Source organism: Pongo pygmaeus, chromosome 10, assembly GCF_028885625.2.
Source record: "Pongo pygmaeus isolate AG05252 chromosome 10, NHGRI_mPonPyg2-v2.0_pri, whole genome shotgun sequence".
Classification (NCBI taxonomy): domain Eukaryota; kingdom Metazoa; phylum Chordata; class Mammalia; order Primates; family Hominidae; genus Pongo; species Pongo pygmaeus.
This window is the reverse complement of record NC_072383.2, coordinates 55,635,504-55,663,362: the sequence shown is the minus strand read 5'-3', so window position 1 is coordinate 55,663,362 and position 27,859 is coordinate 55,635,504. Positions and strand designations below refer to the sequence as shown.

At 51.6% G+C, this 27,859-nt stretch overlaps 1 protein-coding gene across 2 annotated transcripts; it reads left to right on the top strand.

Annotated features, from left to right (window-relative positions):
• Window positions 1–27,751, top strand: CTDSP2 (CTD small phosphatase 2). Of its 2 annotated transcripts, none has more exons than XM_054442703.2 (8): window positions 1–1,176; window positions 18,117–18,265; window positions 20,119–20,157; window positions 20,612–20,713; window positions 21,273–21,329; window positions 23,363–23,455; window positions 23,593–23,778; window positions 23,955–27,751. In XM_054442703.2, exons 1-8 carry the CDS (start codon window positions 1,113–1,115, stop codon window positions 24,078–24,080), a joined length of 816 nt encoding a protein of 271 aa, XP_054298678.1. In that variant the 5' UTR covers window positions 1–1,112; the 3' UTR covers window positions 24,081–27,751. The 2 variants fall into 2 exon arrangements, with proteins under 2 accessions (XP_054298678.1, XP_054298677.1); XM_054442702.2 differs by having other exon boundaries at window positions 20,119–20,175.
• Window positions 27,752–27,859: the final 108 nt, after the last annotated feature.

The window sequence follows — 27,859 nt, the reverse complement described above, 5'->3', positions numbered from 1 at the left end:
TTAGTAGAGACAGGGTTTCACCATCTTGGCCAGGCTGGTCTGGAACTCCTGACCTCGTGATCCACCCACCTCGGCCTTCCAAAGTGCTGGGATTACAGGCGTGAGCCACCGCGCCCGGCCTCGACGGTTGTACTTTTATGTGACTTGGTACGTCCTTGATTCGAGGGCTAAGCAGGGGGTAAGGTAACTTCCGATCCGCCCCGTCCCCTGCTGGAGTCAGGTTAGGCTTAGCGGCTTGTCCTGGTCACCCTTGAAGGGCAGAACCATTCCACCTTCCCCGAATGCACCCACCGAGACAAGAACACCCCAGCACAGAGCACGGGAACCTGAGCTTCGGAGTGGCCTTTTAAATAGTTGGGAAGGGGGTGTGGCCGAGGAGACTGGGAGGCCACAGTCTGGCGCGGGGGGAGTGGCCCGGGGGCGTGGCCGCAGCGCCTGGAATGTTGTTAGGTCCTCTCACCGCATAGTAAGGAGGGGCCACGCCCCTTTTCTCCAAGAGAGCCAATCGGAGTACCGGAACGGTTTCAAGTCTCCCCCGCCAGCCTGCCCGCCCGCCACCCCACCCCCCTTGAGGATTCGCTTTTTTCGTAACAAAATAGCAAAGCTCCGGACTGTCCGCAAGACCCGGCCGCGCACAGATGGAGGGTCCCGGGGCCTAGGACGCAGCCCCGAGCGGGAAGCTCCAGGGGGCCGTGAAGAGGCCGACTCGAGAGCCCGGAGGCGCGCGGGGGTGGGCGCTGCAGCCGCGGGTTGTTTATCTGGAGTACGGAGGGGAGGGGGGAGCCTGGAAACCGCCCCGTGTCCCATTTCCTCCTCTTGTTTTCGCTCCGGATTCTCCATGTTGGACCCAAACTGAGGAGCCCGGAGCTGCCGCTGGGGGATCGGGGCCGGGGGCACCCGGGGGAGCCGCTGCCCGGGCCGCCCGCCCTTTGTACAGGCCGCCTCCCTTCCCGGTCCGGGGAGGAAACGAGAGGGGGGATGTGAACAGCTGTGGAAGTCGGAGTCTCGGGAGCCGGAGCGGGCCCCCGCCCAGGCCCCCCAGCCCAGCCCAGCCCAGCCCGCGCGCCCGCCCGTCCTCCCGCCCAGCCAGCCCGGGCCCGCGGGATTGTTAGATGGAACACGGCTCCATCATCACCCAGGCGCGGAGGGAAGACGCCCTGGTGCTCACCAAGCAAGGTAGGGGCAGCAACTTCCCAAAACTTTGCGTCGCCCCCGGGCGCGGAGGGGGCTAGCACAGCCCCGAACCCAGGTCTCGGCCCTTGACCTCCTGGGCTTAGAGCCAGCTATCCCGACCGGACCCCTCCGGTCCATCCGCCCCCGCATCCTGGCTGGCACTCAGACCTCCGTGGGGGCTGCACGGGGCCCGGGATCCCGGCGCCCGAGGGGAAAGGGCGTCTTCGGCGCAGCTGTCACCCTGTCCCGCAACCCCTCCCCCCGGGGCTGAGAGACGGAGGGATCGCTCTCGAAGCACTGGGCCACTCCGCATCCACCCCCTCCGGAGTTGGGGGTGGGGTCGTCACTTTCCTTCACCGCCGCGCGCGGCTGCCCCGGGATCGCGGGGAGGGGTTAGGAAGGTGACGGAGGGACCCCCAGGTGGAACGGAGCCAGGACTAGAGTCCAGCACTTGCAGGCCCCCCCCCAAGCCCGAGGTCGTTCCGGCAGCTAGCTGGCGGTGACGGCGTCCGGCGGGACTTGGGACCAAGTTCACCTCTTGGAGGCGGGGGCGGTCGCGGTGGGGGAGGGGCCCGGGCCCTGGCACACCAGACGTGGCGGGTTCCCGGCCCAGCGCGGGCCCCGGGACCTTGGCGGCGCCGGGCTCCCGCCCGGCTGCCTCTGGCCAGTTTCGCTGAGCAAACAAGCCCGACCCGGAGGCCCGGCCAGAGCCCCTCCCTGCCCGGTGCGCTCCCCCGGGGCCGCCGCTACACACACAGAGCCGCGTTTGTTTAGCCCGGGAGCGGTGTCCCTGGTTACATAATTCGCCGGATGGCATCAGACCCGGCGTGGTTCTGAATCGCGCAGCGAAAAAGTGCGAGTTCTCTGTGGGCAGCGGCTGGCGGCCCCCGCCTTCCAGAGTGTCAGGTGGAGGCGCGAGGGGGCCCGCAGGCCCTCGCGGGGGTGAGGCGGAGGCCGAGGCCTCTCCCGGGGCGGGAGAAAGCTGGAGCCCGAGGGTGGAACCTCTTAGTTTGGTCACAGTGGGGGACTCGAAACTCTTTCTCCCTCCGCCACGTTCTTCTTCTGGCCTTGAGGAATGTGTCCAAAATAGCGGCAGAATTTCCGCGGGGTGTAAGGACGAGTGTGGCGTTTCTCTGGAGAGCCCCCGGACCGGGGGCCACCTGGCCCCAGCGGCTGGGGCGGGAGCTGGCTCCTGGGGCCGAATCCGGAGCGCTCCGTCCCCTCCTCCACAGAGCGCGAGGGGCCGGTGCTGCAGTTGAACACACTGAGGCCTAGAGCCTGGTGGGCAGCCAGCTTCGGGGCCTCGTGCGCCCCACGTCTCCCTATTTGGCAACATTAGTCAGCAGGTCACTAATTCCTGGGGTTCACGTTCCAAGGAGCTCCCACAACTTCCCTAGGGGCAAAGCCGCTGAGTTGGTGGTGTCAGCCTCTCCCAAATTCCCTCAGTGGAACGAGAGGAGCTGGGAGGGGGGAAGCGTGGGGGGAGGGGGGCAGTGTGTTCCTCTTGCATCACTGGCCGGACTTTAAATAAGCCTGCCCTGAGAAGGGATGAGCCTTGCCTACCCAGATCCCAACCCCCGAGAAGGCTCCGGCCTCCCTGACCTCGGTGTTGCCATGATTTCTGCTCTCCTGGCTGCATCACTAACCAGGCTGTGACCCAGGCAGCAACTTCACCGCCTCTGCTGGCTGCTCAACTGTGCTGACGGCTGAAAAAGGAAGGGAGCCTGCGTGTGTTTATAGCTCACTCCTGACTCTTCCCACTCCCTTCTTATCCCAGGAAAAGACCCTAAGAGCTAGCCAGAGGGGAAGAAACCTAGATGTGGGGGGATTCAAGAGGGGGCAGTGGTGATGAGTAGGGGGAGGAGCCCTGTGCTTCCCGACTAGGTCTTCCTCTCTTGCAGGGACTCGGCAGTGTGCCTTGGGCATCGTGGGGCCACGCGAGGAGTAAGGGAAAGCTGGACTGCGCCGGGGCGTCTTAGAAATCAGAGCTGGAAGTTTCATCCACCAGGGTGAATGGCAGGCTACAGAATAGATAACAGCAGAAAGCAAAGCAACTGGCTTGACAGTGTTAAGTTGCTGGTGTTCGATTTTCTTGGAGTTAATGTTTCTCCTTTTTTGTGTGTGTGGTTTAAGCCAGCAGCCACTGGGTCTCTCCCTCCCCATGTAATTTTTTATTTTAATTGAGCTGGAGTCTTACTCTGTTGCCCAGGCTAGAGTGCAGTGGCGCAATCTCGGCTCACTGCAACCTCCGCCTCCCAAATTCAAGCAATTCTTCTGTCTCAGCCTCCCAAGTAGCTGGGATTACAGGCGCCCACCATCACGCGGGGCTAATTTTTTTGTATTTTCAGTAGAGACAGGGGTTTCGCCAGTTGCCCAGGCTGATTTCGACTCCTGAAGTGATTAGCCCGCTTCGGCCTCCCAAAGTGCTGGGATTACAGGCGTGAGCCACCGCGCGCGGCCCCTCCCCATGTAATTTGATTGCATTCCAGAGAAGACATACTTTCTTCCTGGGCTGCTTAGGCACCCAGCAACCACTAAACCAACTTTCTGAGTCCCACATCATTTACAAACAAAACCTACGTCTTCAAAACAAAACAAAAAACAAAAGCTGGGGGACTGAGGAAGCAGATGTTTTAATTAGCTCCTTTTGGAGTTCCTCCTTCTCCCCACTCCCTCCTCTCCACAATATCCCATCTCCATGCCTTGCCTGCCTTTGGAAAAAGGGGAAGAAGGAGTGTGAGGTACTTATTATTAATAAGTAAATTTCTGGAAAGAAACAAATTGCTCCTAGCTTGGGTGGCTATTTAGTGAAGTTAGTTGCCATTGCAGGGTTTTTTTTTTTTCTTTTTTAGTATTCTGTTCTCTGCGGTTTAAGGCTGTCTGGGTGTGTTGATGATTCAAAAGTAATTACAGTAGGGGAAGTAGAACAAAGTTGCTGAAAGCATTGATGATAAAAGCACCAAAATTGGATCATCTTCCCAGACAGATGGGTGAAATGGCTTTCTGGTACAGCAAGGACAGGATTGTGTGTAACATCAAAAAGAAAAAAGAAATGTTAATATCAGCTTGGCAAGAATGGCTGTTTATTGCAGCTCTGTATGAGATTGTCACCCCATTGCTAAGAGGTTGTGACCTTGGCTTTGGGATTAGATGGGGAAAAGCCAAGGAAACAAGACCCACGCTGTAACCTCCCAACGTGAAATGAGACCTGGTGGAGGCAGCCTCTTCCGGAGCTCTCAGTGACCCACACGCCTTTTGGAGGAATCAGAGATTTTTTTGTTGTCCATGAATCCTGATGCCCCTTCCTCTCGATGATGCCTTGGATTACCTTCTCACATGCTGAACTAGACAGGTTCTGATAGCTAACTGCAAGGATTCTTCTGAGAGACTGACCATCCTTGAAAATTACGATGTGGCAAGTTTTCAGGATGGCTAGCTCTTTTGTTATCCGCATAAGGGAGAAATTCTGCCTTATTCTCTCGAGAAGTTGTTCAGACACCCTTCACTGTAGGTGTAGTCAAGACTTTAACTTGAAAAGCTTAGACATGAATCTTGCTGGAGCTTCCTACCATAGCTTGCTATGCGTGGGGCGGGAAGCCTGCATGTTTATAGCTGGCTCCTCCTCTTGCCCTGCTGGTGCCTCTCACCTTCCTTTGCCTACCCTGGGTCTTGGCCTCTTTGTGCTCTCACAGTGACTGCTGAGGCTCCCTCCTGCATCTCCTTTGGAGTTTTTCCCCCATCTTCGGGTAAGGGTTGGAGCCTGCCTGGTGACTTAAGCTTGTGTTTGCTCCTGCTCCCAAAATCGCAGAGGAGTGCTGATAAATCAGCAACAAAGTTTGTAAGTGCCTAACATCTGGGGCTGGGGGTTTGCAGTTGACTTGCAGAGCTTTCCACTGAGCAGCACTGGAATTGCTGTGAAAAATCCCTCGGAGGATGGCAGAGGTGGGGGTGTTCCTTTGTCCTCTCTCCTCAATCATAGAGGTCTTAAAGAAACTGGGTAGCAGAGAGGTGTCATTTCATCCTCTCCATGGGACCTTCCAAATCCCTTATCATGGATTTTGTTAAAATGGTAAATACTAAAGAAGTCACATTTCTAGCCAACGTGAATTGATGCTCCCAACCTAACTGTGGAGAATTAAAGTGTTTGTAAATAAGCATGGGAAAGAAAGACAATATGTAAATATATATGGGATTGTGTGTATGTGTGTACATATCAATACATAGCTTCCCTTCCAATTCCTCCTCCAATTTTTTTTTTTTTTTCTGCTAGCTTTCGGGTAATTTGGGGTATTGTCTTTTATTCCCATCTTGGTAAGTTTGGTTCTTAGATTGGATAAAGTGGGGACCAGGGTCGTGGATGGTGGTTAAAGTTTTCATTGTTACTTCAAAGCATTGTTTCTGGAGCAAAATTGCTTCAGGCCTGGGTTCAAATACCTTCTTTTCCTATTTGCAATGAGACTTGATAAATCACTTTAGTATTCTGAGTAACTTATCTATAAAATAGTAATAATGATATCTACCCTTCTGTTATACCTGGTACTTAGTAGGTGCTTGATAAATATTAATGTCCTCCTTTTTTACATAGTGAGACTACTCTGTTCGCCCTCCTCCATTCCCCCAAGGACACAGTGTAAACAGCACGTAGTCTTGTGGGTTTTATTTTTCAAGACAGGTGGCCGGGGGTCAGAGGGGACACTGACTGTGGGGGCTTGGGCCTTCTGGAAGGACCAACCTCTGAGGCTTACAAACAGCCTTGCTGCACAGACCGCTTCTTTGTGTCATGTGACTTGGGATGTGATTTGTTATCTGCCTGGGCTTTGGGACTTTGGCCATTCTGTCTGGTGCCTGGGCATCTGGGGGTAGGAGAAGGCCAGGCATGTGCCCCCTGTGAGTCTCTAAAGTCTGAACTTCCTTAGAGGTTCTTAAATATGGATATAACGAATATTCAAGACAATTGTATGCTACATTCTCTCACTGTTTGCTTTGAGAGTTAATGAATTCAGAGAGATTGAGGTTTCTTTTAGGTAATTTTAATAAGCGGGGGGAAAAGAAAATGGGGTTTGAAGAGAAATAGATGTTCTTAAGCTATTTGTTTGCTGCTGTGGTTTTGGGGTACAACATTAAGAAAGTACAAAAGCAGCACTGATCTGCTTTTCATCTTGTCTTAGTCTGGCCAGCTCTGGGAAGCATGGAATTAACTCACTTGTCTTGGGGACGTGGGATTGGGTGTGGCCCTGACATATTTCCCTCACTCTTCTGAAATGGAGGAGTAGTTCTGAACTGGGATGCAGATGAGCACATTAACATGCAAATCTTACAAAGAAACTACTAGAAATTAAAGTGGATAAGTTGACTTCTTAAAACTGGAAGCATCTCTGGACCAGAGACCAAATAGAATGGAGTTTCTTTGTCTGGCAAAATGCCCAGCCCTTCAGGCCTGAGTATGCCTGCACCAGGATCTGTTATCACAGGGTACTCCAGTGAGCGCCACAGCCTCCCTCTAGGCAAAAGTGTGTATGTCCTGTTTTATGTTAGCTATTCTAGGAGTTAGCCTTGAACCTGATCTCTGAGTGGATCTGACATTTCCATTTCCCTCCTAGGTGCTCTAGTCCTTCCCCCACCCCATCCCCCCAAATCAGACTTTGCTCTTACTCTCTTTTTATTCTATACCTTCTTTTATTTCTTGCCACAGCTTTTTCCATCCTCTTGAATTTGCACTTTCCCACCTGCACTGTTCCCAGGGAACAAATATGGCCCCAATCCCAGTGAGAGCCAAGCAGATTCATGGGAAGGCTCAAATTGCCTGCGGAAGGCTTCCTGGATAATAGATCCCAGCTTTTCTGTTCCCGCAGCAGAATAGAGCTAGGACCCCTCTTTCACAGGAACAGGGGCCTGCAGGTAGAGACAGCAGACCCAGGTTTTCTGACTCACGTCACATAGAACTCACGTCCCTAGAGAAGAAAACCGGATCCTAGGCATGAGTCCTCCAAGGCTTGCAGAAACACTGAGCCAGTCAGGTATGGTGGGGAGAGGGGCCAAGGGGACTTTGGCTGAATTGCTTTCTAGCCCTGGGTTAGTCAGAGACCCTGGCAACCTTTAGATATTGGCACTCAGCCAGGGACACACATAAGAGTCTCCTGTGATACTTGCTAAAAATACAGACCCCCAACCTGGGATCTACTGAATCAGCGCATGGGCAGGTGGGTCAGGCATGCATGTGTTCCAAATGCTCCTTGTGGCTCTGACAGGTGCCCCTGGAGAAGAGCCAGGTAGGCACAGCAGTGGCCCCAACTGCCTGTTTTGCCCCGAGCAGGCAAATTCCTCTTTGTGGTCCAGTTTTACTGTATGTTAAAGATCTGTGGCTCTTCAAGGGGAGTCCTAAAGTTTTCAGAGTAAATGGACAGAGTAATGATCCATCTTGTTTACCCAGTAATGGTTACAGCCAATATTTATAGAGTACTTGCCATAGGCAAGGTACTATTCCTAGCATTTTATATCTCGTATCTCACTTAGTTCTCCTGACAACTTTAACTTTCCAATAAGAGGAATTAACCTCACTTTACAGATAAGGAAAACTTTCACAGGGAGAGGGAAGGACTTTGCCCCAGGGTACATGGCTAGTGTCAGCCAGACATTTGCATTGTCTGGCATTTCACTTTTTTTTTTTTTTTTTTTTGGAGAGGGAGTCTCGCTGTGTCGCCCAGGCTGGAGTGCAGTGGTGCGATCTCGATCTCAGCTCACTGCAAGCTCCGCTTCCTGGGTCCATGCCATTCTCCTGCCTCAGCCTCCTGAGTAGCTGGGACTACAGGCGCCCGCCACCACGCCCGGCTAATTTTTGGTATTTTTAGTAGAGACGCGGTTTCACTGTGTTAGCCAGGATGGTCTCCATCTCCTGACCTCGTGATCCGCCCGCCTCGGCCTCCCAAAGTGCTGGGATTACAGGCTTGAGCCACCGCGCCTGGCCTAACATTTCACTTTTTAGAGTGCCTTTGAGTTCATGCTTCAGGTGCATGCTTCAGGTGAAGCCACCTTTTAAGGGACCATGCAGGGGAAACCTTTCCAGATTGGCTTACGAGGAAACTGAACCCCAGAGAATTTTGCCCTAGCAAGGCCACGGAACTGTTGAAAAGTTGAACTGGAGCAAGAGCTGGGTTTCCTGACTTCTAGATCAGTGCTTTCTCAAGTGGACTCACCTATATGGCTTGGCTGGTCCTAGGTGAAGCTGAGGGGTTTGGGGGGAGCAGGAGAATGTCCCTGGAGATGGGTGCCTCCCTGGCAGACTCCTTCCATTCCTTCTGCAGAGGCCAGCCACATGAAGGAGGAACTGGTTGGCCAGCCTCAATGAGTGTGTATGTGTGTGTGCGACTGATTGGTTTTTGTGGAGTGCTTTTTTGTGGAGTCCCAGAAAACATCATTTCCAGTTTGGCCCTGTTACTACCTCTGAAATGAGTTAGAAGAAATCTTTATGGTCCCTTTAATGTGAACATTTTGAGATGGAGACTGAGGTAAGAGTATGAAAGTACTTTGCACTTACTGAGTAGCAGTTGACACTTACAAAGCTTTTGTTAGGACCAGGACACTCCCTGAGCTCCCTGCAATTCTGACACTGAGAAATAGGTAGTCTTCCCATTTTGCAGATGAAGAAACTGAGGCCCATGGCTGCATACCTTCCACATGGCAGAGCCTAGATTCGAACTCAAGTCTGGGTGCCTTGTGTCACCACTGTATTTTTCCCTGGTCAGAACAGATACCCTTGCTTTGTCCTGTGTCCTCACTGCTTTCTCCAGCTCATGTTTGTATCAACCTAAAGCAGGCCTACATACCTGGAAGGGAAAGAAGCAGTGGATTCTTCCTAGGCTTCAACTATATCTAAGCATTCCAGGAGTCAAGGGCACAGCACCAAGGCAGGAACTTGAAACACTCACTGAGAGGATGTCTGTGTGTAGCCCCTCCCGCAGGGGCTTGTTCTACACCTCCTTAGGGGGAAGGAGGGGTAACTCCAGGTGGGCAAGTGTGGTTTCCAGTACCTCACAATGATAACTTTGCTCTGGCTGGTGCTACATAGGGCAGGGTCTCCTGCTGAGGCAGGGGCAGGATCCAGTCCTTTGAGTTTTCTTGGATGGTATCTCAGGCTTGTCCCTGCTGCCCTGTGGGCTATTAGATCACTTCCTGACATCCCCCAAGAGCCCTCTGGAGTGGGGCTTGCAGGGCTGAGCCTGCAGCTGACTTGTCTATGAGGAAATGCCTCCTCTGTCTCTGGTCCAGGATCTACTACTTCTGGAGGCCCACCCCAACCCAGCACGTTTTTAAAGTACATTGGAGCTGCCCAGGAGGGTGTTTTGGCAATACCTCCTTTAGAGGCTGATTCTGAAATCAGCATGCTTTAGAACTTGCCAGAAATCCCCTGCTCCCAAAACTGAGTCCTCTTACCTCTCTAGCTGAGGTCAGAGAACAGATTGCTGAAGGGGCAGAGACAAGAAAGTGTGTGACTTGTGACCCTCGCCCCACAGGTGGCATTAAGGACTCAGGTCTGAAAGAAGAGACAGCCATGTAGGGAGCTCTCCTGCCCAGGGAAAGGGAACTAATGGAGACACTGGCTTAGGTAGAGCTGCCCCAGTTGCTGGTGCAGAGAGGGCACCAGCAGACAACATGCTGGTATGGGCCAACAGCATGGCTAAAACTGCTTTTTAATTTTTTTAATTTTATTTATTTATTTATTATTATTATTTTTTTTTGAGACAGAGTTTCACTCTGTCCCCCAGGCTGGAGTGCAATGGTGTGATCTCGGCTCACTGCAACCTCCGCCTCTTGGGTTCAAGTGATTCTCGTGCCTCAACCTCCGCAGTAGCTGGGATTACAGGAGCTTACTACCACACCCTGCTAATTTTTGCATTTTTAGTAAAGATGGGGTTTCACCATATTGGTCATGCTGGTCTCGAACTTCTAACCTTAAGTGATCCCCACTGCCTTTGCCCCCCCAAAGTGTAAAACTGCTTTTTTCAAAAAATGCCCATGCAGTTAGATTCACAGCTACTTTTTGGAACTTCAGGAGCCGGTGCTAAGCTGGGTCCAGCCCTGCCTTGCTTGTTAGCTGTAGAGAACAGTGTCAGTGGCCGGGCATGAAAGCAGTACACCCTCCCCATTGTTTGCAGTCTTTTGTGTGTGGGGGCTGTCTAGGCATCTCACCCTCTTTTGTTCCCTGCCGACTCACCTGCTGGTCCCAGGAGCTCTTCCGTTCACCTGGCACTTTAGGGCATGTCCATAGCCAAGGAACAGATGCCCCTTGCGGAGGACCTGGGAGGACTTCTCTCCATGGGGGAGTCCCAGTCAAATGTGTCTTGGCTGCAGGGTTCAGGCAGCCGTCCAAGAAAGGCCGGAAATGCTCCAAATACTCTCCTTCCTCCAATAGCTGGGAGGAAGGAGGCCCCTCAGAGGGGCCATTTTATAGTGATAGCCAGGCTAAGGCTAAGTCCTTTGCTGTGGGGGATGGGAGGTGGTGGGGAAGGAAGTACTTCTGGGGATGAACCAAAAAAGAAAGCAACTTTCTACATGAATGGGCTTGTTAAAATCTGATTGCCTCAGAGGTTACCTTCTGCCGAATCCCAGGCAGATGTGTGAGGAGTTCCTTTGCTGGGACACAAAGCTGTGTTGTTGACAAAAGTGGTATCTGGACCTGACCTTCAGGAGAAGATTAAAAACAGTGTTGCCCTGGTCACTCTGGTCTTCATTTGTGTGTATGTGTGCACATGTTCACGTGTTTGTACATGCACACTTTTTTTTTTTTTTTTTTTTTTAGACAAAATCTCACTCTGTCACCCAGGCTGAAGTGCAGTGGTGCAATCACAGCTCACCACAGCCTCGAACTCCTGGGCTCCGGTGATTCTCCCACTTCAGCCTGCCAAGCTGGGACTACAGGTGCACCTGGCTAATTTTTTTGGTAGAACAGGATTTTGCCATGTTGCTCAGGCTGGTCTTGAACTCCTGGGCTGCAGTGATTCAACCGGCCCAGCTTCCCAAAGTGCTGGAATTACAGGCTTGAGCCACCTACCCCAGCCCATGCATAGGGGCAAATAGTGTCCTCACCTCGTACTTCTTGAGAGTAGTGGGGATGAATACCAGGGGAGACGGCGATTTTTGTCTCAAGTGAAACAGTCTTACTTGCTTTTGTTTTTCACAGAATACCCAGTCAGGGAGTTTGTGAGCTGGAAAACAAATTTTGTTGTGGACTGGGGAGAAGGTATAGGGGCTGTTTTGACTTTCTGAAACCTGCTCATGATCAGAGTTCTCAGGCACCTTCCCCTCATCTTCTTGGGCTTCATCCACGTGATGATGGTGGGAGGGCTCCTGGTCTGTTGCTGGCCTCCTGGAATGAGGCCCATGATGTTGCCATTTAGTGGTCATCTCCCCTTGGATAATTAATTAAAACAAGCACAGCATTTAGCTTTAGAGTTAGCACAGTGCCTTACTCTCTAACTTCGTTTATCCTTTCAGTCCTGAGTGAGAGCTTGCTGTTATCCCAATTTATGGATGAGGAAACTAAGGCTCCAAAAGGCTGTGTGGCTGAGTCAGTAACTGGCAGAGCCTGGACCCCAGCCCTGATGATCCTCAGTGGGGGCATACTCCACACATCCCCTCTTCTCCTCACACCCCACCTCAGTAGGAAGCCTCGCAGCAGTGAGCTGGATGGCTGGCCTGGCTTGCCTGTCTTCAGCCACCAGCTCACTTTCTTCTTAAGCTGCTTCCCTCATTGGGTCTGTGCTAGTCCTCTCAGACATCTAGCCCCAAACCAAATGTTTGGGGCAGGGAAAGCAGAAGCACATCTGCATCTGGGCAGGAGAGGAGGGTTGGGTGTCCACAGAGGGCAGCAGGGAATGAAGGAGGGAGAGCAGCTCATAGTGGGGCTACATGGCATCCGCTGGAGTCTTGCCCTCCCTGGTTGGGGAAACCATGTGCAATGAATTTTCTATGGGGGCCAGGCATGGTGGCTCACGCCTGTAATCCTAGCACTTTGGGAGGATGAGGCAGGAGGATTGCTTGAGCCCAGGAGTTCAAGGCAAGCCTGGGCAACATAGTGAGACCCCGTCCCTTTTTTTTTTTTTTTTTTTTTGAGACGGATTTTCGCTCTTGTTGCCCAGGCTGGAGTGCAATGGCATGATCTTGGCTTACCGCAGCCTCTGCCTTCTGGGTTCAAGCAATTCTCCTGCCTCAGCCTCCCAAGTAGCAGGGATTACAGGCATACGCCACCATGCCTGGCTAATTTTGTATTTGTATTTTTAGTAGAGACAGGGTTTCTTTCTTTTTCTTTCTTTTTTTTTGAGACGGAGTTTTGCTTTTGTTGCCCAGGCTGGAGTGCAATGGCATGATCTCTAGCTCACCGTAACCTCTGCCTCCCGGGTTCAAGCGATTCTCCTGCCTCAGCCTCCTGAGTAGCTGGGATTATAGGCATGTGCCACCATACCTGGCTAATTTTGTATTTTTAGTAGAGACGGGGTTTCTCCATGTTGGTCAGGGTGGTCTCGAACTCCCAATCTCAGGTGATCCGCCCGCCTCGGCCTCCCAAAGTGCTGGAATTACAGGCGTGAGCCACCACTTCTGGCTGAGACAGGGTTTCCTCCATGTTGGTCAGGCTGGTTTCAAACTCCCAACCTCAGGTGATCTGCCCGCCTCGGCCTCCCAAAGTGCTGGGATTACAGGCATGAGCCACCATGCCCGGCCTCTGTTTTTTTTTTTTTTGTTTTGTTTTGTCTTTAAAGAAGGAAATCCCTGTGGGCCTGTATATCCTCTTGTGCCCAGTGTTCCTCTCCTGGAAAGGCAGGCTGTGCCCCTCCCCATCACACACAGATGGATAGGGGATGGCCTGCATCTGGCTGTCAAGGACAATGCTGAGTGCTGGCTGAAAGGAGCCATGTGAAAGGCTGTTTGACACAAGTTTCAGATCCCTCTCTGAACTCTGTGGTTCCCTCACCCTTAAACCCAAGGAACAATGCAGGTCTTGGACCAAAGCTCTTGGCTCCAACCCCTCCTTCCTCCTCTGCCCCATTGTCATCTTGATCCCCTAGAGGTATCTACTTGTCAGAGCAGGTGCAGGCAGGGGTGGGGGTGGATTCCCTGGAGTGCAATCCCAGAGCCTTGTGCTGTTTTACCCCTTCCAACTTTGACATCCTGCCCAAGAAAACCTGGGGCAAGGGGTAGGGGCTAGACCCCAGAGTGGTCCTTTACCAGCTCATCCTAGAGAGGCAGAGAGCAAAAGTTCCCAAGAAGACTGTAGTCCTAGTTACTTGGGAGGCTGAGGTAGGAGGATTGCTTGAGCCTGGGACATCAAGGCTGCAGTGACCCATGATTGTACCACTGCACTTCAGCTTGGGCAACAGAATGAGACTCTTGTCTTAGAGGGAAAAAAAAAGTTTTCCAGAAGAGACCTTGAGAGTGCCCCTATACCTCCCATTTGTTGCATGAGTAAATGTGTATGAGACCCTATACGGGGTAATAGTTAAGAGCCCAGGCTCTGGGTTCAGGCATATCTGAGTTCGAATGCTGGCTCTGCTGTCATACTACCTGCATGACCGTAAGCCAGGTTACTTAACCTCTCTGTGCTTTAGTTTCCCTTCTGCAAAGTGGGGAACTAGTGCCTAACAAAGTGTTAATAGTAAGGATTAAATGAGGTAATGATGTCAAGTGTCTAACGCAGACCTGGCACATCCTTGATGCTCAGTAAACATGGCGGTGGCCTAGAAAGACTCACTGGCTTGCCTCAGGGGCCCAGCTCCCTCAGTGCTCACCTTCCTCTCCTCACATAAAGGAGGCTTCTCTATCTAACTCTTCTGGGCTGTTGCAAACTAGTGGAAGCTTCCCCAGGTCCTAGCTCTGTAGATGTGACAGGCCCTGGAGGCCCCTGGAACCATTCACTCAGCCAGGCAAAGTTACTGGGCACCTGGTACGCAGAGGGTCACGGAGGCTGGTGAATGCACTGGGTTGGGGCCATTGTAGGCCTTGCAGGGAGGCAGCCATGCTGGGAGAGGCTGATGCATTCTGATGAATTCTCTGGAGTAGTATTTGGAAAGGAAAGGAGGACAGCCAGCCTGTTTGAAAAGGATGGAGGGAAGCAGGGCCCCATCAAGGGAGTGGGGAATGAGGGATGCCTGAGGTATTGACCTTGCTGTTGTGGGTCTGAGGTACTCTGCTTCAAGCTCCTGCCCCCAAGGTCAAGGCATTTGTGGTCTCAGAGGCCCAGGGGCTGCCGGTCACATTGTGTTTTTGAGAAGACCCTCATCCCCTGCAGAGTCCAAGCTCCCTCCCCGTCTAGGACTGAGGCACTTCTGCCTGTTGGGCTCCCTGCAGCAGGCGCAAGCCAGGCCTTTCCATGCCCCCAGCCAGCTGCCCCTTTCACCCCCCCAACCTCTCAGGATTACTCAGCCTTCACAGCGTCTGTCACTAAGATGCTGAGTGCATTCCTGACGGCCTCTCTTCAGGAAAAGCCCAGGCTGTGTGGCCTTTTAAAAAAGGCTCTGTGCCCGGGTTAAGCCTCTGATTGTGGTTCTACATGAAGAAACCATAAACCAAAGGGAAAGCGATGGTTCAGCTTTGGTCTTGGAGCTTTGTGTCTGCCCTGAGTCCCTGAGCTTAGAATTTAATGTGAGCCATACAGGCAGGTGGGGAAGCTGTCCTTTCCCTCCAATTTCAGCACAGAAATAGGGAAAGTCCAAGGAACCTCTGTCTTGCTGTCTTTTCTTTTCTTTTTTTCTTTTTCTTTTTTTTTTTTTTTTTTTTTTTTGAGCCGGAGTCTCGCTCTGTTGCCCAGGCTAGAGTGCAGTGGCCCGATCTCAGCTCACTGCAACCTCTGACTCCCGGATTCAAGTGATTCTTCTGCCTCAGCATCCCAAGTAGCTGGGACTACAGGTGTGTGCCACTACGCCCGGCTACTTTTTATATTTTTAGTAGAGACGGTGTTTCACCATGTTGGCCATGCTGGTCTCGAACTCCTGACCTCAGGCGATCCGCCCACCTCGGCCTTCCAAGGTGCTGGGATTACAGGTGTGAGCCACCACGACCGCCCTGTCTTTTCTTTTTAAATTTGAGATGAGGTCTTGCTATGTTGCCCAGGCTGGTCGTGAACTTCTGAGCTTGAGCAGTCCTCCTATATGAGCCACCGTGCTCAGCTTATCCTGGTCTGTTTGAGTGCTGGGCTCTACTGAATTTTTTCTCCTTGATAAAAGGGCTCTGGGGGATGTCCCCCACACAACTTCATGACAAAATCCCTGTCCCTGGAAATTTTGGTTCCTCTTCCAGAGCCAGGAGCTTGAAAGTGATGTCCAGGCTTTCAGGCTAATTGCTGGAAAGGCCCAGTCATTTTCTAAAAGGTTTCCAATGGCCATACCAATGTTAAGGAATCTGGCCTAACCCAGGGAGGAGAGAGAGAGCGCGCGCGCGGAAGCTCTGGACCGGCCAACTGGGGAGGCTGAGCCTGCACCTGCAGGAAGTCCTCTGCCTTTCTGTTGAGGCACAGCTGAGTCCCTTATCCTAGAAGTGATGCTGACTGTACTTGTCCAACTGCTGTGTAAAGGCCATTTTCTCACCCTTGGTCCTGGGGAATAGTTTGATCTTTCCCTGCTCCTCTCCAGGGGGTACTGGCAGCCCAGTAACTGGATGTTAAATGGCTCTCCCATTACCCACTTCTGCAAGGTCCACTTTGGTACATTTTCTGGGTGTGTTGCTCCTGGGTAGCCCCTACCACATTGTCTTCCTCTTCCCTTCATCTCTGTCCCAAGGAACAACACAGGGCAGTTTGTCCTTCGTGGTACATTCTGCTTTCGTTTCTTTTCCCCACAAAGATAGAGGCATTTCTGGCATCCATTTTCCTGAACAGTAGTTTGCCTTGTGCTTTAAACTGGAATGGCTTGGGTTTAATCATTAGGCCCATGTCCTGCTCAGGCTCTGGGAAACTCAAGACCCTCTGGAGAAGAGACCTGGGACCAAGGACCATTCTGTGAGTGATTGTGCAGCGCCACCTCCTGGCCACAGTGCCAATTGTATCTTTCCACTCTTGCTCAACAGTCATCAGAAAAGTTCATCTATAGCAAAAGGAACTTGCAAAAAATAATCTTTTTTTTTTTTGAGACGAGTCTTGCTGTGTCGGCCAGGCTGGAGTGCAGTGGCATGATCTCGGCTCACTGCGACCTCCACCTCCCGGGTTCAAGCAGTTCTCCTGCCTCAGCCTCCCGAGTAGCTGGGATTACAAGCGCGTGCCACATGCACGGCTGTTTTGTATTTTTAGTAGAGACAGAGTTTCACCATGTGGGCCAGGCTGGTTTCAAACTCCTGACCTCAAGTGATCCACCTGCCTCGGCCTCCCAAAGTGCTGGGATTACAGGCGTGAGCCACCACTCCTGGCACAAAAGATATTCTTAAGTCCATTTCTAGTTGATCCTGTAATGCTCATAATTTTTTTATTTTTTATTTTTTGGATCTGCTTGGCCTTTCTGGGGATGTCTTGCCAAGTCTCCTATTAAAATGATTTTGTGGCCAGGTGCGGTGGCTCATGCCTGTAATCCCAGCACTTTGGGAGGCCGAGGCGGGCGGATCACCTGAGGTCAGGAGTTCAAGACCATCCTGACCAACGTGGAGAAACCCCATCTCTACTGAAAGTACAAAATTAGCCGGGCGTGGTGGCGCATGGCTGTAACCCCAGCTACTCAGGAGGCTGAGGCAGGAGAATCACTTGAACCCAGGAGGTGGAGGTTGTGGTGAGCCGAGATCGCACCATTGCACTCCAGCCTGGGCAACAAGAGCAAAACTCCATCTCAAAAAAATAAATAAATAAAATCAATAAAAATAAAATGACTTTGTTTCCACCACCCAAATTATCAAGGTAGGACTGAGCAGCTGCAGTCCAGAAGCAAGGCTATCAGCCTGGAACCTAAGGCTGCGAATGTGTGTTCTAAGGGGCTAATCCGTGGTATCTGTGTTTTACCAATTAGGCTCCCCATCCTTGAGGGGAGGGGGCCTTAAAGAGAGCTGCTGGAGTGGAGGAGGGAGACAAAGCTGTGAACAAAAAGTGTAGTTTCTTCTTTGGGGCTGGGGCTGCTCTGGAGTTCCTAGTCTCTTGTTTCTAGCCTGAAGTGGTTTTTTTTGTTGTTGTTGTTTGTTTGTTTGTTTTTTGAGACGGAGTCTCACTCTGTTGTCCAGGCCAGAGTGCAGTGGAGCAATCTTGGCTCACTGCAAGCTCCGCCTCCTGGGTTCACGCCATTCTCCTGCCTCAGCCTCCCAAGTAGCTGGGACTACAGGTGCCCGCCACCTCAGCTAGCTAATTTTTTGTATTTTTAGTAGAGACGGGGTTTCACCGTGTTAGCCAGGATGGTCTCAATCTCCTGACCTCGTGATCCACCCGCCTCGGCCTCCCAAAGTGCTGGAATTACAGGCGTGAGCCACCACGCCCGGCCTCTAGCCTGAAGTTTTTAGGCAAATTGGGCTCAGTTCTGCCTCCACTAACCCAGTATCTAGGGAAGCTGATGCTGAACAGAACTACAGCTCCACTAACTCAAAGGGGACCAGGTTTCTCCGTTGTCTGGAACCGATGGTCTTCCTGGGAATTGATGTTAGGGAGGATTTTTGGCTTCGTGAATTAATTTTGAGTGTGCTGCAGCTGGAGCAGCAGAACACCTTGATTCTATGCCTGGCCCCATCTTCCCCCATGGAATGAAAAACAAATGCTCTGTAGCTCAGGTCTCCCAAGCCAGAGAATGGGGATTCCTGACATTCCTGCTTTAAAGAGAAAAGGCTGGAATAAACATGTATGTTTGACTATTAACTGTATGTGGTTGTTCACCAGCCGTATACTGTGTGCCCTAGTAGAGCTTACAAACTAGAAGAGCTATGGGCACAGTAGTATCTGTGGACAGAAACTGATGTCCCTAGAGCTAAAGCCTCTGTCATTCTCTCCACCCTAGGTCTGGTCTCCAAGTCCTCTCCTAAGAAGCCTCGTGGACGTAACATCTTCAAGGCCCTTTTCTGCTGTTTTCGCGCCCAGCATGTTGGCCAGTCAAGTTCCTCCACTGAGCTCGCCGCGTATAAGGAGGAAGCAAACACCATTGCTAAGGTAGGTGGGTTGGGGTGGTAAGATGCCAGCAATGAAGGGACTGTTAGTGGGAGATCCCTGCAGACGATGGCAACCGGACAAGGAAGCTTTGCCTGAGGTTGCAAAGATTTCTGGCTGAGAGGGGGCCCTTCCTCTATCCTTCTATAAGTAGTTCATTTCCTTTCTGTTCCTTCCCCTTTGCAGTGTGGGCCATTCAAATGCCACTGTGGTTTCTGAGGGCCCCTGTGATCCTGATCCTTCCAGGTTCCAGGAACTAGGCAAGGTGCTTTGCATATATTGTCTCATGTGATCCAGCCAGCAGCCCTGTAAGGAGATCACAGGATTCACACTTTGCAGATATGGATTTATGTAGAGGGTTTATGTAGCACCTGAAGAGTTCATGGTTAATAAATAGTAGTGTCAGGATTTGAACTTAGATTTCTCTGGCTCTAAAGCCTGTGTTGTTGTTCTCAACTATGCAAAGCTAACTTCCAAGTTACCTGACTTACAGGGAGCTAAGGAATTGAAACTCTACCATGCTGTTAATAACTCCTGTCAGCAATTCTCTCCTGTACTCATGCAAGGCATTTGGGATTTTGTGGGTATTTTTTATATGTCTAGTATTTCACAGATGGGGCCAGCCCCAACCAACAAAAATTATTCTGCCCCAAAAGCCAGTGGTACTTCTCTGAAACACTGAGGTCTGGTTGTCCTTCCTTTTTCTCAAGACCAGGCTGAAGACATACATCAGTGAAAAATCACTGCATTTTGCAGTAGGGGAAATGGTTAAATAAAATACAACATGACAGTATTACTGAGTGATTAGCTTTTACAGAGTTCTCAATAACATGGAGAAGTATTGAGTTGCAACATTAAGTAAAAAGGCAGAGTGTGTAATTATATAGCATTCTGGAAAAAGTCTGCTGACACAGATTTGAAGGCAGTACACTGAATGCCACATTGTTTATCTAAGTGCTAGGATTTTAATTTTTCTTCAAAGTTTTCATTAAGAACTCTTAAAACCATAACTTTTTTTTTTTTTTTTTTGAGATGGAGTTTCGCTCTTGTTGCTCAGGCTAGAGTGCAATGGTGCGATCTCGGCTCACCGCAACCTCCGCCTCCCGGGTTCAAGCGATTCTCCTGCCTCAGTCTCCCAAGTAGCTGGGATTACAGGCATATGCCACCATGCCCGGCTAATTTTGTATTTTTAGTAGAGACGGAGTTTCTCCATGTTGATCAGGCTGGTCTCGAACTCCTGACCTCAGGTGATCCGCCCGCCTCGGCCTCCCAAAGTGCTGGGATTACAGGTGTGAGCCACTGCACCCAGCGGTCATAACATTTGTATTAGCAAAAATTGGGGTGGGGGGCTTGCTGATCTCTCTGCACTCCCTCCCCTCACATTTTGGGTACCCACAGTGTGGCTTACTTGATGTTTTATAGGGCTTGTTCCCCCACGTAACTCCTAAGGAGGGCATGGAAAACAACATGTTCTCAAGGAGAAGCCTGAGTTTAAGGACTTAGCGAGAGTTTGCCACTGTGAGGAATTCAGACTTTGGTTCTGCCTCTGACTCTGTGTCCCTGAATCAGTTACTTGAGTTCCCTATTCCTCACTTTGTCCAATTGAGAGGCAGTGGCAACCGAGAACAGGGACACTTGTCTTCTCCATCCTTCATCAGGCCTAATGTGGAAAGGAAGCTCTAGCCTTTCCCTTTTCCTGCCCCACTCCTAGGAAAAGTCACTTTTGACATGGGAAGCTTCCAGGTGGCTGGGTCTGGGGGAGAAAGTTGCCCTCCAGGCTTAAGACAGAAGCAGTGGGTTTGGATGGGGTGGGAAAGGCGGTGAGATGGCACTGAGCACCTCCTTCTCTTCCTCAGTCGGATCTGCTCCAGTGTCTCCAATACCAGTTCTACCAGGTACGTGACTGTGGCCTGGTAAGTACTCAGAAGTCAGGACCCTGTGATCCCTGCCAGCTCCACGGGCAGGGTGATGTGCATAGTCCTTGGTGCCTGGCCAGCCACCTCCCTGACCTGGGAAGCCGTTTGTTCCCCATACTTGTTGAGGGCCTGCTATGTGCAAGGCGTTAGATTTTAGGGGACAGCTGGTGCTCCATGCCCTCTTCCCACAGCTGCTGTCCATCCCACACCTGCCCTGGCCACCACCTCCAATGTCCAGATCACTTAATAGTCCCATTGGGAGGCTGAAACCAAGGAAACAACTCCACCTCCTTTCTTCCTGGCCTTTAAGTGGTGCCTATCCTGGGTTGGTGATTGTGTCTCCACAAACAGCCCAGCTCTTCCCATAGTTATGCCAAGGGGTACAATTGGGCTTTCTTGGTAGGCAGATCTCAGCAACCTGGCTTGGTTTTAGATCCCAGGGACCTGCCTGCTCCCAGAGGTGACAGAGGAAGATCAAGGAAGGATCTGTGTGGTCATTGACCTCGATGAAACCCTTGTGCATAGCTCCTTTAAGGTAACTCAACGTCTGGAACCCTTCCTACCTTTATCTTGGGCCTTCTTGTGAATCTGACAACAGATGTGTAAGGCAGCCTAAAGGTGAGGAAAGAAGAGTGATTACAAGGGAAAAGGCCAGGCCTCTGGCATTTTGGCCACCCTGGTGTCACGGGTATCTAGAGGCCCCACTGAAGAATGTTGAGTAGGAACCCTGTGTGTTCCACCAGGGCTGCTATCTCCAGTCACTCCCAACAGGCTGCATCTGCCCCCAAGCCACATAGCACAGAAAGCCAGCCACGAGGACTCTGTACAGGGCAGGCCTAAATTGTCTCCTCAGGAAACTCAGGCCCCAAAACTCTCAGCCCAGGTAGAATTTGTCAGAGTGGGGGTGCTAAGGAGTAGGGAAAACCAGAATGGGATATCACATCTTGAACTAAAGTGAGAACCCCTTAATGAGGTGGCCAGAGGCACTTCCAAGAGTCTCTAAGACCTGTTTCTCCCCACCCACCTAGGGGTATGGTGGGGGCCTCATGTTTCTTTGCCACCATGCTGACAGCATTAACTTTTCTGCCTTCCAGCCAATCAACAATGCTGACTTCATAGTGCCTATAGAGATTGAGGGGACCACTCACCAGGTAAGCTGCCAGCCAGACCACACCCAGCCCAGAGGGTGGGGGGTCTGCCTTCTGCCTCACCTGTACTGGGGTCCTCCACCCGTCTCAGGGCTTGGGTTCTGTCAGTTGATCCCTTTTCTATAACTCCAACCTCCCCTTTTTATTGGTATCTTTCACACTCAAGGCTTCGTCATCTTAAAAAAAGAGTTTCAGCCCCATATCCCACCCAGCTGTCTCCCTTCTTTTCTCTTTGCAACCAAGCTGTTTAAAAGAATAGTTTACATTTTATTTAATAATAATAATAGCTATCGTTTGTTAACCACCATCCCCTCACGTGGCCAGCACTGTTACATGATTTATTACATTTCTCTGTTCCTTAAGAAAGGTATCTATACCTGTTAAGATACCTTAACCAGGTATCTCTTTGCCTGTAACAGGCAGGGAAATCAGTAGTAACCATTTTCTCTGCCTGGAATGCCCTCTTGCCCATGCTCCCCCCGCCGCCCCCACTGTGAATAGCTAGTGACTTTCTTCCTTCCCAGCCCAGACATCTCCTCCTCTATGAAGCCTTCTCTGACTGCCTTCCCTGGGGCCCTCCATTGGATTCTGCCTGAGGAAGTGCTCAGTGTGTGTCTGTCAATGTAAAGAGCACTCAAATCTAAACGGACCAGGCTCCAGCCTGCAGCCCAGGCAGTCCCAGGTTAAGGATCATGTGACACTGCTAGTGAAAGACCATTTACTCAGCTTGCTTGCCCAGAAGGCCTGCCATGCCCAGCGCCAGGCCCCGGTCAGGACTAGGCTTGGTCCAGCAGCCCTTTGACGGTCTAGCTGAGGGTATAGGGATGTGCTAAACCCTTGTAGAAAAGATGAAGGCATATTTTCAAACAGATACACACTGTCAACTCCTGGCTAACAAGGAAGGGTATGAATAATTTTTAAAAGGATGAGATTTAAATGAGGGAGCACTACCTGCCCAAGGTGGGTGAAAGGATGCCAGACTTGATGAAAGCTGGGATGAAGAAGAGGCTTGTTGGAGGTCGAAGGAATGGCAGGCTAACAGAAGCTAAGTTGTGGCTGCCTAGAACAGAGGGTTCCTGCAGAGCTCCGAGGGGTCTGGTGAGTTGGTGGCCAGTTCAGGCCTACTCTAGGAGGGAGAGTCACAGCAGGCCGACTCTCTTTGAGCTCGGGAGTAATGCGGGTAAAGGAGCTTTGGGAGTCAGGTGCCGTGGCTTACACCTGTCATCCCAGCACTCTGGCAGGCCAAGGCAGGAGGAATGCTTGAGCCCACAAGTTCACAACCAGCCTGGCCTCACATAGCAAGACCCCATCTCTAAAAAAAATAAGTAAATAAAGAAAAGAAAAAGGATCTTTTTGGAAATGGTTCTAGTAGCAGCTGTGTAGGCTAGAGTCATGGAAGCAATAGAATGCAGACCGATGGGGGGTCAGGTAGCCAAAGGACTTGCCAAAATGTGTAAGATCGTAAAGGTGGACAAAGGTGTTAGGGGTGGCTGGCAGAAGCAAGCACAAGATCGGGTGCAGAGCAAGACTCGGCAGGGTGTCTGTCTAGTCTGTGGTCATTGAGGGGAAAAAGTCACTTCTCCCTGGTGCAATTCATTACCTAATCGTGACCTGGACAGACTGTCCTGTTGGAGCCAAGCACAGAAAGCTCCCATAGAGGCTGTGGCTGGATTCAAGTAATCCAGGATAGGCTGTTTCCATCTGTGAGGCCTATTCTTGATTACTTGTTTCTGGAGGCAGCTGATGGTCCACCGCCGGAAACAGAGATGGCTCCTGGGACATGGTGTATGCGCTTCTTCCTGAGCCAGGTTGAGGTTGGGACCACTGATCCATTGGAAACCCAGTGAGGGGGTGCAGCCAGTTCTCCGGGTCTCTGGGGTCTCAGGGGGCCGCAGGCTTCCAGCCAGGTAGCCCAGGAGGCTGGGCTGCAGGAGTTGAGAGCTCCTTGCTGCTCTCTGTGTAACTGGTGAAGGTACCCAGTACTGCAAACCTTCATCACAGGGACGCCTCCAACAGGCTGCTCTGCTCTTCCTCAGGTGTATGTGCTCAAGAGGCCTTATGTGGATGAGTTCCTGAGACGCATGGGGGAACTCTTTGAATGTGTTCTCTTCACTGCCAGCCTGGCCAAGGTACCTAGGGGTGAGAGGGAAGAACCGGGAGTGGGTGTGGTGGCCACAGGGGTGGTCCAGCAGCTTCCTTTTGGTCCCTAGGGTTACACAGGAGGACCAGGACTGTATCCAAACTAAGGCATCTTCTCTCCTCCTAGTATGCCGACCCTGTGACAGACCTGCTGGACCGGTGTGGGGTGTTCCGGGCCCGCCTATTCCGTGAGTCTTGCGTGTTCCACCAGGGCTGCTACGTCAAGGACCTCAGCCGCCTGGGGAGGGACCTGAGGAAGACCCTCATCCTGGACAACTCGCCTGCTTCTTACATATTCCACCCCGAGAATGCAGTGAGTGCTCCTGATGCATCTCCACGGTAGGGATTGGGAGAGGAAGCAGACTGGAACTGTGGGCTCCACCAGAGAAGTACACCCCTCCAGGAAGACCCAGCCACCCTCTAGGGCTCTGGGGCAAGGGAGGGGGAAGCGGCAGTCGGGAGACTGACACCACATCTTCCCCCCACCAGGTGCCTGTGCAGTCCTGGTTTGATGACATGGCAGACACTGAGTTGCTGAACCTGATCCCAATCTTTGAGGAGCTGAGCGGAGCAGAGGACGTCTACACCAGCCTTGGGCAGCTGCGGGCCCCTTAGCCTGCCCTGCTTCCAAGCGATGGCCATCCCAGTAGGGGACTTTCCCACACTGTGCCTTTATGATCAGCGTGACAGAGTAGAAGCTGGAGTGCCTCACCACACGGCCCGGAAACAGTGAGAAGTACTTGGAAAGAGCTTTAGGACAGCTTAGATGCCGAGTGGGCGAATGCCAGACCAACGATACCCAGAGCTACCTGCCGCCAACTTGTTGAGATGTGTGTTTGACTGTGAGAGAGTGTGTGTTTGTGTGTGTGTGTGGCCATGAACTGTGGCCCCAGCGTATAGTGTTTCAGTGGAGGAGAAGCTGAAAGACCAAGACTCTTCCCAAGTTAGCTTGTCTTGTCTCCTCTCCTGTCACCCTAAGAGCCACTGAGTTGTATAGGGATGAAGACTATTGAAGACTCCATTGCCAAACCATGGCCTTTCCTCAGTGTTGTAAGGCCTATGCCAAGGATAAAGGAAGGGTATGCCTTTGGGTACTCCAGGCACACACCTTTCTGAAATCCTTTTCCAGCCAGCTGCTGCAGACAAAAGGTCACATTTCTGGGAAGATGAGGACTTGTTTCCAGACCAGCACCCAGTGGCCATCAGGTCTTGTGGCCCAAAGGCTATGCTTGCCTCCCGCTGAGTGCCTGGGATGGGCCCTTTCTATGTCTCCCCAAGGCTGGGGTGCTGAGCCTGCCTTCCTCACCACCTAGCCATAGTCTCGAACCTGTGGGGAAGGAGGTTTTCTCCCTGCCCGGGAAGAGGACAGATAACTGATTTCCGTTCTTTTGACTGTGTTTTAAAATTCTCTTTCTAAACACAGAGTGTTGGGCCTGGTTTGTTTCTGACAAAGTTACAGTCCTGGGCCTGTGATGAATGTCGGCGGTGCTGGGGTTACAGGGAAAAGACAAATCCTCAAAGCGTGGACGTGTGTCCCCGTGGCTTGTGGATCAGCTGAGCTCGGGATCATTTCCATAAGTCTGCTCTTCAGGGATTCTCTGCTGGTGCTGGTGCAAGGACTTCTGTTCCAAAGGCTGGGAAGAACTAAGCTGCCCCAGCCCCTCCCATTTCTTGGGCAGGGCTCTTTCCTGTTGTGTCTTCCCCCAGGGCCTGTCCTGTACCGAGCTCTGTCTGTTCCAGCCTTCATCCTTCCTGGCTGTTGCTTTTCCTCTCAAGGGCCTCAGAACTCTTGCTCTTCCTGGGCTGAGGGGGAATGAGTGTTCTTGCCATTTGCCAGCCTAATGCGCATGCTTTCTGCCTCTGGTAACCGGAGTGAGTGAGCCCCTCAGACCTGCACTCTGGGTGTCTCCTGCTTTCAAAGGTTCTCAATAGTGAATGCTTTAAAATTAAAGTCATCACGAAATGGAAGTTTTCCCGGGGTGGAAAGCAAGAGGAAGTGCTGCTGTGATTGGGAGCACAAGGGGCCTCCCAAAAAGGAGCCCCACCTCAGCATCACTGCCTTAATCGTGGCCTCCCTGGGGTGGGTGGGGTTCTCTCCTCCCTCCCTCCCTCCTCCTGGGGTGGGAGGGCGCTCCTATTCCCATCTCTGTGTTCCCTGGAGGCAGGTATCACAAAGCATTTGTGAATTGCTTTAGGTGCAGGGACACCACCCACTCAGGACTCTTCCCCATCGTCCCTGCCATTGCCACACCCTAGATCCAGCCTCAGGAGCTAACAAGTTTTGAGAAAAGCAGGCGGTAGAGCAGCAGCTTGGTGCTCTCAGCGGTGGCTGGCTGGCATTCTTCTCTAGAGTTGTGGTGCCGCCTTCCCTCCTTGTCCCAAGGTTATAAGGCCTTGTCTTTCTCTTTGGAATCATAAAGTGGAACAGAGTCCCCAGAACTCGTGTGGCCATTTCTGCCAGCATCACTCCCCGGTGCCTGTGGGGTCCCGGTATACCTAAAGGGAGAAGGATCCCCATGTGATAGCCAGAAATGTACTGTCTCTTGAAGGAAAGCAGGAGCTCAGACTCTTAGAGCCAGCTGTGGCTTCGGACCCAAGGCCTGACCTAGGCTGCTATCCTAATATTGCAGGAGGGGCCTCTCTTCCAAGCCCCACCCTAAGGGTTAGCCCTTGGCCAAATGTTTTGCCGTCTGGGCCCAGCCAGGCTTTTCTGACTAAATAAGCAATAAGAGGCTCTAAGCTGACTGAGTTGCAAGGACCCTTTCCGCCCTCCCTTGGATCTCCATGTTTTTCCAGATGGCGGAAGAGCATGTGCCACCCCCTTTCCTAACAGGCTTGTCCAAGTGCTTGGCGTGGGACCCATGACCAAAGCCCAGGATGGCTTGGTGGGAGTGTCCCTGCTGCATCTGCATGAAGCCCCTGCTTTTTAGGCCTCACTCCCATCAGAACCCTGCCTGTCCACCTGCAACTCCCCCACAGCAATGCCATTCCCACTTGCCCCAGAGAAGCTACTCAGCCAAACCTAGCCAGTGTCTGTTCATGTGGACCAGAGCCAGCCTAGTCATTATTTGCTGTCAGGTTTCCAGTTTCACCGTGTGTTAGGGTGAGGGATGATTGTAAAATTTGCTCCTCAGAGGAATCAGGCCAGATTCAATTTTGGAGGGCAAGACAGGGAGGAGGCCGCTTCATCCCAGACTCTTCTAGGGCTTCCCACCATCAGCCCCTCCCACTTGAGACTTGTCTTTGGGAGGCAATAGGCCACCATGCCTGGTCAGCACCAATTCAAGCCATGCCAGGAATCTGCCTACCTGCCAGGTTCAGTTCTTTTAAGGTGCCTCTTCAGGGACACACTGTGTCTCTCTGATTGGGCTTCTAAATCAAAAGCCTGATGTTCGTGTCCCTCTCATAGGGGGAGCTTTGGACACAGGACCAGTTTGGAAAAGGGTCAGGTAAGGGTTTCCACTCTGCACATTGTAGAGGGGACACTCTGTAGGCCCATGGGTCCCTTACTAGAGAGGTTGAGTGAATTTGCCTTCAGTTAACATGGGACCTTCTGTTTAGCTTCCTCCTGCTTCCCAAAGATTTTAAGCATTTTGTAAATGTATAAATTCACCTCTGGTAACAGTGGCCCAGATGCTGCTTTGTGCTAAAAGCATGGGAAATGTAAAGGCAGTCTTTCCCTGGGAAATGGATGCTATTGTATTCTGCTGCCCCTGCCTGTTCCTGAGGCCTCATTTAGAAAGAAAATCCCCTCAGAAGGCTGTCTGGCACCCAGTGTCCTAGCCAGGCCAAGTATATGAGAAAGGTAAGTCCATTTTCCCCTCGAGGTCCTCAGTGGATTACTTAACCACTGCTGTCCCTCGGTCCCTTTTTCCTAAACAGGGGTTTAGTTCTGTCTTTTTATCCTTTTTTCTAAATGCTGGTAAATATCTACATTCAGCCAGGGAAGAGGAGGACAGAGGTCGGGCCGGCTGCCCCATTCTTTTAACGTTGTAGGGCCTGCCCCTGGAGCGGACCCTCCTCTTTGGGCCTCATGAGCTTTTTTGCTTATCATGTTCCATTTTGTGCCGCTTTACCCCTTCAAGATGCCATTTGGAGGGTAGGGGATCTGCTTCCCACTGTGACTGGGCTATGGGATTCTGACTACCTTGCTTACAGATTCATGGTTTGATAAATTTGTTGTATTCAAAAACTTGAAATGCAGGACGCCATTAAGTGTCTGTTTATATTTTTGGAATATTTGTATTACTTACAATTAATTAATAAAAGTGGGTTTAAAAAACCTATCCAGGAATGTGAGCTGCCACTGACCTTCACTGGCCCTTAAGTGTTCATTGGGCCCATAGCAAGCACCGCCTTTCTTCTTGCAACCCCTTCCATCATGAAGCAGCTGC

Excerpts from the sequence above, each read along its gene's own strand:
- CTDSP2 (XM_054442702.2), top strand. The coding sequence starts at position 1,113 with ATGGAACACGGCTCCATCATCACCCAGGCGCGGAGGGAAGACGCCCTG. Across the intron at positions 1,177-18,116 it reads CCTGGTGCTCACCAAGCAAG|GTCTGGTCTCCAAGTCCTCT; the intron begins GTAGGGGCAGCA and ends TCTCCACCCTAG. Across the intron at positions 18,266-20,118 it reads AAGCAAACACCATTGCTAAG|TCGGATCTGCTCCAGTGTCT; the intron begins GTAGGTGGGTTG and ends TCTCTTCCTCAG.